This window comes from Prunus mume, linkage group LG7 (assembly GCF_029339155.1).
Source record: "Prunus mume cultivar Tortuosa linkage group LG7, ASM2933915v1, whole genome shotgun sequence".
NCBI lineage: Eukaryota > Viridiplantae > Streptophyta > Magnoliopsida > Rosales > Rosaceae > Prunus > Prunus mume.
This window is the reverse complement of record NC_142704.1, coordinates 18,928,854-18,939,031: the sequence shown is the minus strand read 5'-3', so window position 1 is coordinate 18,939,031 and position 10,178 is coordinate 18,928,854. Positions and strand designations below refer to the sequence as shown.

General features: G+C 40.9%; 2 protein-coding genes and 1 pseudogene across 2 annotated transcripts; 1 reads left to right on the top strand and 2 right to left on the bottom strand.

The window, feature by feature from the left end:
• The first annotated feature begins 4,684 nt into the window (after positions 1 to 4,684).
• LOC107881552 (DNA repair protein XRCC3 homolog pseudogene) lies at positions 4,685 to 5,605 on the top strand (annotated as a pseudogene).
• A 183-nt stretch (positions 5,606 to 5,788) lies between these two features.
• LOC103337228 (uncharacterized) lies at positions 5,789 to 6,857 on the bottom strand. Its single transcript, XM_008240389.2, has 3 exons — positions 6,744 to 6,857; positions 5,958 to 6,595; positions 5,789 to 5,831 (listed from the first exon to the last, which is right to left on the bottom strand). Exons 1-3 carry the CDS (start codon positions 6,855 to 6,857, stop codon positions 5,789 to 5,791), a joined length of 795 nt encoding a protein of 264 aa, XP_008238611.2.
• Positions 6,858 to 7,847: 990 nt separating this feature from the next.
• On the bottom strand, positions 7,848 to 9,274 carry INP1 (transcription factor). Its single transcript, XM_008240388.3, has 2 exons — positions 8,922 to 9,274; positions 7,848 to 8,815 (listed from the first exon to the last, which is right to left on the bottom strand). Exons 1-2 carry the CDS (start codon positions 8,935 to 8,937, stop codon positions 8,013 to 8,015), a joined length of 819 nt encoding a protein of 272 aa, XP_008238610.2. The 5' UTR covers positions 8,938 to 9,274; the 3' UTR covers positions 7,848 to 8,012.
• Between the last annotated feature and the right edge of the window lie 904 nt (positions 9,275 to 10,178).

Here is a 10,178-nt window from a genome sequence, read left to right as displayed (position 1 = left end):
GATTTGGTTAACCTTTGTGCCAACCTCACCAGTGACAAGATAGAGTGCCACTTGGGTTCACTTATCTTATGGCAGGAGTCGGAACTTCCATTGTCACATCATTTCATAAAGGATATTTGGATGAATTTCCCATGCTCAAATTTTAGGAAAGCTCAACTTCCTCCAACAGATATGATGTGCTTGATCGGAACGTAAAGTGACCTCGCCAACCACAATACCAACACTGTCGTCTTTTCCACAGGCTATGGTGCACTGTAAGACATGTTCTTTAGTCTCATATTGACTTGTGAAGAACTGTGCCGAAAACAATTGAGCAAGGGCAGCAAGAAACTTGCAGGCTATTCATATGCATCCTTTTTGTAAGATGAGAACTTTCTTTGTTGCCTCCTTGTTCCTTCTTTCTTTTCACGCTTGTCTTGACTATCCTTGGAGTGGACTAAACCATTAGTGAAGCTATCTGAGCATTTTGTTCGGCTATTTTCATCCGCAATAGTAAACAAGACTAGCATGGCTTCAGACTTTGTGTCTTCATTTATCTTCTAGCCTCGAACTTGGATTGTTGGTTTTGAAATATTCATTACCTCATCACATTTGAGGCTAAAAGCATCCTTCAGGAATGATGTGACGTTGCCCATTGCTTTGGAGTAACAGTACGACCCATTGAATATCTTGGCTTCCCCTTGGGAATTTGAAGACGCCTCATGTGACATGTGAGTTCCATGTTTTAGATTGACTTTGAACTGAGAGGATTACTCCTTGTGACATCAGTTTCATGTCTTGACTTGACTTTCAGCTGAAGGGACTGCCCCATGTCATATATCAACTGTGGGAATTGCCCCTTGTCATATATCAGCTTGATGTCTTGATTTCACTTCCATGTGTTTACTTGAGTTGCAACTTGAGGGCTGCCCCCTATGGCATACCAGTTCTATGTCTTGATTTGACTTTGAGCTGAGGGTATTAAACCCCTGTTACATATCAGCTTCACGTCTTGACTTGACTTATAAGTGGGGGGTTTTGGACCCAACGGTGCTCAACATTTTGCCATTTGATTGGCAGAGCTTTACTTTGCTCTATTTGTATTTATGAATTTTTTTGGACTTGTTCAACCTTGATGATTTAGCCACTTGGTGAGCATACTTGGATAGTGAGTGTTCTTTAATAGAAATCACCATCATAGGTTTTGTGATGCTCAAGTTGACAGCGGTTGTTCCTTCATGGTTAGCCACCATTGATGTTGAAGCTGGAAAGACCAAGTTGGTAAAGATTGAACCAATCATGACTGAGTGCTTGTAAAGGCTTTGATAGCTTGGGCATTAATGACATTTGCAGTCGCCTTGCTAACCATAACTTTGAACTCTTGGAAGTAGAGCATATCTTGTGGTGCCCTTGTTTTGTTTTTGTTTTTTTAAGCCTGAGGCAAACACAAAGTAAATATGATTAGTCCATTTATGAATGGAGATGAAAGAGAAAATGGGTCCCACTGGGCGTGCCAAAAATTATGTTGAAGAAAAAAAAGTAAACCTCCAAACATAATTTCACCATCACTAATCAATAAATGAGGAAAAATTATGTTGAAGGAAAATATGAACCTCCCAACATAATTTCACCACCACTAATCAATTAATGATGTTTTATTATTTTAGGTTTGACCCATTCGAGACGCAAGTCTCTTAATTACAATCCCTCGCTACAAGGGAAAACCCTTTAATTCCATCATAAAGAAACAGAATGTGTGTGTTTGGTTTTGCGGCTGCTCCCAAGTTCAACCACAGGTGCCTACGTATCCCTTTCAGGAACCAAGCCACTCGTAGTTCAAAGATTCGCAATGAGTAAATGACTCATTGTAAAAGGAGGAATTTGAATGAATTTGATGGAGTTGTGTTTGAGAGAATCTAACTTAATAAACCAAGGGTTCGATATGGAATTGTGTTTGGGATGGTTGCATCTAGATTGAATCTCTAGATTGCCTACGTACCCTTTCAAAGGGATCAAACCAACGTAGTTCGGAATTGATTTGTGTGGAAATTTGATTAGTGAGAATTTGGTTGCGGTTGCGTCTATTGGGATGCTAGACTACCTATGTACCCTTGATGCGATCAAACCGGCGTAGTTCCAAAGTTTGGAAAATTAATGGGTAAAGTGTGGCCAAATAATTTAGAGTTGGTGTCTTTGAAATGATTTGAAGATTTTCATAGGTAGATGACCTATGGGAAAAATTGGAAATTAATGGGTAAGTGTGGCCCAATAATTTAGAATTTGTGTTTGAGATATTTGAATTTAATCTCATTGGAATTTTCATGAGTAGATGACCCACGAGAAAAAATAATAGAAATTAATGGGTAAGTGTGGCCCAATAATTTAGAATTTGTATCTTTGAAATAATTTGGGGATTTTCATAGGTAGATGACTTATTGGAAAAATTGAAAATTAATGGGTAAGTGTGACCCACTAATTGAGAATTTGTGTTTGAGATATTTGAATTTAATCTCATTGGAATTTTCATGAGTAGATGACCCACGAGAAAAACTGGAAATTAATGGTTGAGTGTGGACGAATTTGGTTAGGATAAACCAGGGATTCAAATTTAGTTGCGGTTGCGTCTATCGGAATGTTAGACTGCCTGCGTACTCTTGGCGGGATCAAACCGACGTAATTCCAAGATTTGGAAACTAATGGGTAAGTGTGGCCCATTAATTGAGAATTCTGTTTGAGAGATTTGAATTTAATCTCAATGAAGTTTTCATGGGTAGATGACCCATGAGAAAAATTGGAAATTAATGGGTGAGTGTGGACCATTAATTGAGAATTTCTGTTTGAGAGATTTGAATTTAATTTCAATGAAATTTTCATGGGTAGATGACCCATGGGGAAAATTAGATGGTTTTGTACTATTTTTCTTTTTGTCAATGTCCAAGAAAAATAATAAACAATTTTGATTAAGCCACTAATTCTCTACAATTAACATTTACACTTGGACCCAAATATGGCTATGAGGATTTTTTTTTTTAAATTGATTCGTGAACCATATAATGGGCAATTTGGGCCTCTGTAAATTTAATGGGTAATTATTTGAATTACCTATTAATTACTATTGACTTTTGAAAGTTAATAGGCAATTATTTTTGACAGCCCATTGTTCTATTTTGGGCCTTTGATATTTTGACTGACCCATGAACAGGTTGGTTCTGGCTGTGATCTTTGTGATAAAAGGGACCAGGTCACGCTTTTGATTGTTTGCAAACAATCAACAGAGAAAAATTCAAGGCATGGCACCTGGCCTTTTCAAAGCCTTGTTTCTTTTCCTTTTTTTTATTACTCATGTTTTCTTTTGGCTGGCCCTTTCTCTCCTTTTAACCCAGCAATGGCGTATAGCCACTTTCTTTCCCTTTTTCATTTTTGTTGGCTGGCCTTTTTTCTTCTTTCTGTTTGTTGCTGTTCTTCTTCGCCTTTCTAGGTGGTCGTCATTTTTGTTTGTTGCTGCTATATGCAACAAGCGACCAAGAATTCAAGGCGTGGCAAGTCTATCTTTCTTCTTCTTCTTCTTTTTTTTTTTAATTGCACACACCAAGCGTTTCTCCAACCAGCTTGGCTGTTCCTCATCTTCCTGTTTTTCTTAGTATGTTACGTCTGTGTGCAAACAACACCAAACCCTCCCAAAACGGGGCTGGTTTTCTCCTTTTTTTTTTTTTTTGTTTGTTTGTTTGTGTGACTGGGTGCCTAACAACAACAGGACAAGAGGATCTTCCAAGAGAGTTCGGTTTATAAGTTTGACACTCAAAATGATTTTAGTTTATGGGTTTTGTACCCAAGCGTGGCGTTTCGCTCTGCGAGCATGAAGATTTGCTCGCAGAGTATGGAGATTCGCTCGGCAGAGCATTATTAATTTGTGGTTTGCCACCCAATATGGATTGCCATCCATTTGCTTGATTTTCGGGTTGCGACCCATGATGGATTGATAATCCATATAATTTGGTTTATGGGTTTCATACCCAAGCACGGAGGTTCGCTCGGCAGAGCATGGAGATTTGCTCGGCAGAGCATTATTGACTTGGGGTTTTATACCCAAGCATGGATTGCCGTCCATTTGTTTGATTGTGGGTTGCCACCCATGATCAATTCATCATCCAAGAGTTTGATTTGAGGGTTGCCACCCGTTTGATTGATTAAAAGGGTTGCCACCCAACATGGAAGATCTCAAGGGAGGAGCCTTGATTGCTTCATCACATTTCTTCAGACTGCCGTGCATCCTCCATGTTCCCCAAGCCTTGTTGGCTTTTTTTTTGTCTCTTCACAGTCTACCGCCGTGTTTTTTTTTATATAGCCTCACGGCTGCCTCTTCTCCAAGCCCTTGTCGCCTTGCAGGCTCTTTTTCAGCCTCACTTTTCTATAGCACCTTCCCCTCTCCTCCTCCTTTCCTGCAGCACCTCTCCCCCTTTCCTCTTCTCATTTTTACCTTACGTTCATGTCTTTTATAGGCAAAAGATGAACAGCAGTTGGGGAAGCACGTTTGCTAAGTGGGCAGCCTCTCTGTTAAATGGAGTTGCTAAAAAATAAACACGATCTCTTCCCACCATTATATGATTATCCTCTTCCTTTATTTATCCCTTCCTTTTTTCTAGGGATAAGAATAGGAACAATCTGATACACACGTTGTTTCCCATTTGTTTTGAAAGCAAGTGTCATGTGGTTGTGTGAATCACCCACCCAACGTTATGGTAGTTTTCTAAACCCACGATTTTTTTTTTTTTTTTTTTATAATTTTTTTTTTGGTTCAACATGCCCAATACTAGATGACTGCTTAGGGGGTGGGATACCTTGCAACTCCATAATAGAATTGGTAGGGGAGAGTGGTTCCGGGAAGACGCAGCTTTGCCTCCAACTTACGGTATGAGCTCAACTCCCACCACACACATGGCGGACTAGGGGTCTCCTCCGTCTACATATTCACAGAATTCGGCTTCTCATTTCGTCGATTGCAACAACGAGGCAACCTTTATCATGCATCATACCCCAACTTAATAAGGTTGGAGCCATTGGAAGACATATATGTTCATGGTGTTCATGATGCTCAAGAACTCATCCATGTCCTTGGAGACATACAAGCATTTTTTGCCATTATCACACCTGCCTACCTGTGAAACTCATTGTCATTGATTCCATTGCTGCATTGTTCCGATCACAGTATCAGACAACACCAGCATATTTGAAACGGCGGTCTGAAATGTTCTTCAACATATCTGGGACATTGAAGGGTTTAGCAAATAAGTTTGGGTTGGCGGTGGTTGTCACCACCCAAGTGGTGGATTTTATTGGGCCACATCATGGAGAGAATGGGGTGAGGTTGGGAAACTTGGAGTCCCTGGACACATCAGGCAGACGGGTCAGTCCAGCTTTGGGACTAGCTTGGGCACATTGCATAAATTCAAGAGTGTTCTTGGCAAGACATGAGCAATCTATTGGGGTTGACATTTGTAATGCTCCTTCAACAACTATATGTAGTCAAACACGTAGGACATTTCACCTTGTATTTGCCCCACATTTGGCCCATGCATCGGCCGAATTTGTAATTAGAAAAGAAGGTATAGTCGGAGTATCAAGGTAACTGTGTAATAAAGGAATTCTAAGAACTTTAATGTTTTGGATCCATTTGGAATTACATTACAGAGCCCTTTAATTTCGCACTCACTCACAATTTACATTGTAATGGCAATACCAGTACAATAAAAATACAATATAATAGCAATCTGGAAGCAATACAATATGCTGTATAGCAATGCAACCCAAATTATGCAAATTGAACAGAATTCCCATTCAACATAACACGAAACCTACCACAAATAAAAGGTAAAGTTTACATGACCTACCAAAGCAACACAAATCATATTGTCTAAGATACATTGCGCAATGGAATATTGTTTTTACAGGTGCTTTTATTGTGGCCTACGGAACCACACCTTGAGTACTTTCTTATAATGGTGCCCTCTCCTTGCGAGGGAATTCTTATCTTCTTTCGTCTGCCTGGCATGACCCTTGCCATGGGAGGCAGCACAACTCGACTTCGAACATCTTTAGGAATATCCCACATTCCATGAGGCTGTACCTGGTAGATGATATCCGAATAAGCATTCATCCACGTATTCCTAGTGTAGTACCGAGAAGCCTTCGAGTATACATTTACTTTCAAGAAGCGGCAAACTGCAACTACATGCTTGCAAGGTAGTTGCTCAAGCTGAAACTTTCTACAACTACAATGGTTGTTGGTCAAATCTACAAGGCCATCCATATCACTGTCCAAAACATTAAACTGTGCGTTATTTACTTTAACGACATTCATCCTTGCAACATCCTCCAACCTATTCCTCAACTTATTCTCTCCAAAATTGGGGCACAATGTTGTTGTGCAATTCAAAGCCAACTCACGACGTTCGGTGAACCATTTCACAAGGAGATTAATAATTTCCCCTATCAAATGAACCATTGGCAGCATCCTTGCAAACCTAAGAACTGAGTTGATTGACTCTGCAATATTTGTTGTCATTACATTGTAACGGCGTCCATCCATGTGAGCTCTAGACCACTTATGTAACCCTGCCTGCTCAAGATATTGAGCCAATGGAAAAAGATTTCACAGTCTGCTCAAAATGCATAAGTATTTTATCACGCTTTTTCAACTTGCAAGTACGTTTCATGTTCCCCTTCATATGATAAAAGCATATGTCATGTTGTGCAGTTGGAAAAACTTTGTTCCACACATTCTCTGTGCTAACATTGCGATCAGAAATAACAACAAGATTGGGACACTCACCAATGGCTTCATGAAGTTTAGTGAAAAACCAATGCCATGATGCATCCATCTCCAGATCCCCGATCCCAAAAGCAAGAGGATATATATTTCAATTACCATCGAATGCATTTTCTACAAACATAACACCCTTGTACTTGGATTTTAAATGAGTGGCATCACTGGGCGCATGGAAGAACAAAACCCTCTAATACGTGCACCAACCACCATAAATAAATACACAAAGTGATTGTTCTCATCAGTTTGGATGTGTGTTTTTGTGTCGGGATTCATACGCTCCAATTCATAGCAATAAGCTAGAAGGATATAATATGCCTCCTCCACTGATCCTCTAATGGACAATAGAGGTAACTCCCTTGCTTTCCAAGCTTTCGAATAATGGATGGTGAAACCAAAGTTGTGTTTCACATATCTCATAATGTCACTTGGTGTGTATATTGTTCGAGAATCCTTAAACTTCCTTTTAAATGAAGTGGCTACAAGTGTTGCGGCTGCTTGACGATGCTTGTCACGTATGAACCTCAAATCACGTTCATGGACAGTTGTACACCTCACAATCATGAAGCTGTATTCTCCAATTCTTGATGCTCAGACCCGCCATCGGCATGGACGTCCACATATGAAAAAATCTGATCAAATTAAACCCCATAGTTTTGTCTGTAGACAAACTGAGCTATGAAAGTGCAAGGTGGCAGGCCACACATATCAAAAATCTCCAACAATAAGATTTGGAAAGAAAGAAAGTGGGCAGTTACAAAACTTGTAACTGGACTGATTGAAGGGCCAAGAAGGGTATTTACATTGGCTTTGGGCCATAATTATTACAGACAATCAGGCTGTAAGTAACTGTTATAATATGAATGTGTGGACAGGCCCGATTTTAGTATCAATCCCAATGTATATGAATTGGGTTCAAAACTCTGACCAAAAAGACGAAAAAAAAAAAAAGAATTGGGTTCAAAACAACATTCACCAGTTCCAATCTTTACATCTTGTGCAAATCAAATCATACAATTTGCCCACTACCCATGAAAGAATTGCATCCTTTAAGCCTTCTCTAATAAGCATGGCAGATCATGAACAAAATCAGCGCCAAATCAGAAAATACACAGAGCACATAATGCTGCTAAATCAAACCATTCAAAAAACCAAAACTTGAATTACTCCGAAGGTGCCAAGATATGCAAGAACATTGCAGAAAACCCAATCAAATCGCCAAGAGCCGACTCTGCTTGCTGAGAGGCGTCTTGCAGAGCTCAAACTGAGCAAGCAGCTCAGGATCTCTGAACCCAACAAGAAATTGGGCCAACCCTTCAAGAAACAGAGCACCCTGGTAAACGCTAGTTGCACCCATAATCTCCACAAGAACACTCTTCCTCAGCCTATTGGCGTCCACAAAAACCCCCACCATCTCCTCATTCTGCTCCGCCATCGCCTCCTCCACCGCCGCCTTGTGGGTCCCCAAAGCCCAATTCCTCGCCACGTGCTCCAAGAACCCGACCTGCGCGTCCCTAGCCCGCGCCGCCAGCGCCGGCACCATCAGCCGCAGCCCGCGCTCCACCTGCTCGACCCTCTCCATCAAATTGTACGACGGGCTCCTCCACGCTGTCGCGATGTGCCAGGGCCGGTCGAAGAGGTCCCTGTCTCCTCTGTCGCCGTCGTTTTCGTTGTCCGAGTCGGTGTCGTTTTGGGTGAGGAAGGAGCGGAGGAGGTTGGTGAAGAGGTAGGGGTGGAAGTCGCCGAGGAAGAGGAAGGGCTTCTCTAGAGGGTTGCGCCAGGTGGGGCAGAGGAGCTGAGCGACGTCGTTCTGGGAGGCGAGGTCGAGGGCGTCGTAGTAGGACTGGAAGTGGAGGTGGAGGGCTTCCATTTGAGTCGAGAGCCGAGTCAGGGACGAGTCTGACTCGGACATTGAGCTTCGGAGAGAAGGGAGGAGCGTGTTCTTGAGGGTGTTGAACCATTCTGCGTAGAAGTCTTTGAATTGACGAGTTGTCTTCTTCCGGCCAAAGAGACCTGCAAGATTAAGGAATTTGGTTAATTGAAAATGGAGATTAGGAGATTAATTAAGGTGGGTTTTGAGAAGATTAGAGAAATGTAAGAGTGAGATTGAGAAAATTACCTACTGCCTTGAGCATCTTTGGAGATGGGTTTTTCAGATTCTTGGTGGGAATTCTTGGGTTTTTTGGTTTCTGTTTTTGGGTTCTTGTGGGGAAGAAGAGAGGATGATGATTTTGATTTTGGGAAGTTTGGTGATGGGGTGGAGTTTGTGGAGGGAAAAGGGAGTTTAAAGGGTGGCTGGGTTTTGATTATTGACAAACCAAAGACTTTATTGGGCCAAAAAAGAAAAATCTAGTCAGCCCAAGTAAAATCTTTCCTTTTTAATAGCAAGTTAGCAACCTCAATTAAATTCGAACTAGGGAGTTTTCTATTTTGATTTTTTTTTTTGGGGTTAATAAGTGGATAAATTTCCTAAATAATCCCAATTTTTTTTTTCTTCATGTCTTTTTAATTTTTTATTGTTTATATTTTTAAAATCCAAAACAAATATTCATGGGATAACACTCCGCATCAAATTTCAATTCAAAAATTTTTTTTTTTGGTCAACCATGAATTAGATTCCAAGCCAAAAGGCAACTGCAAGAAAATACACAGAAAGCGGAAACTGAGACAAACTACAGAGGCTCCTTCATCTGAATTGCTACAATCCAGCAAAAGAAGGAAAACTCATACTTTAAAAACAAAAATTAAGGAGGACCTGGAAGAAATGAGAAGAATGCGAACTCCCAAGATGCTAAGTAACGGTGAGCCGACTGCAAACAATGATATCCAGTTTTCTGAATATAGACCGTTCAAAGTCCAAAGCCAGACAAGATTATCCCGTTGACCTGAAGGACTGATGGGGATGGCAAGAATTTGCTTTTGAGTTTCCCAACTCAGATAACTGCCCACCCTGTCCAAACTCTAAGTTCAATTCGGCATATTGATAATATCTGAAACCATTTGTGGAGCATTAGGAGGGACATGAGTGATTGGTGTAATAATGTCATTATCAGGAATCCAATTGTCACCCCAAATATTTGTATCTGCACCATTCATGATCTAAACTCTGGCCTTGCCCAATAAAGCATCTCTCCCCTCTAGAATACTCGTCCAGATCCAAGATGGTCTGTGACCCAAAACAGCATCCTTAAACCCACAATCAGGATATTACTTCTCTTTTAAAGTTTGAACCCATAAGGCATTAGGAGTAGAGATGATTCTCCAACTCTGTTTGGCAAGTAGAGCCAGATTAAATTCCGCAAGGTCTCTGAAGCCAAGACCCCATCTCCTTTAGCCAAACACAAAGCCTTCCAAGATTTCCGGTGTATGTCGTTGC

What these genes read in the sequence shown, in the direction of transcription:
- LOC103337228 (XM_008240389.2), bottom strand. Translation starts at nt 6,857, where the DNA reads ATGGATGCATCATGGCATTGGTTTTTCACTAAACTTCATGAAGCCATT. An exon ending in CAGAGAATGTGTGGAACAAA is followed by an intron (nt 6,596 to 6,743) that starts GTTTTTCCAACT and finishes TATCTTGAGCAG; the next exon opens with GCAGGGTTACATAAGTGGTC. An exon ending in ATTATAAGAAAGTACTCAAG is followed by an intron (nt 5,832 to 5,957) that starts GTGTGGTTCCGT and finishes TATTTGTGGTAG; the next exon opens with GTTTCGTGTTATGTTGAATG.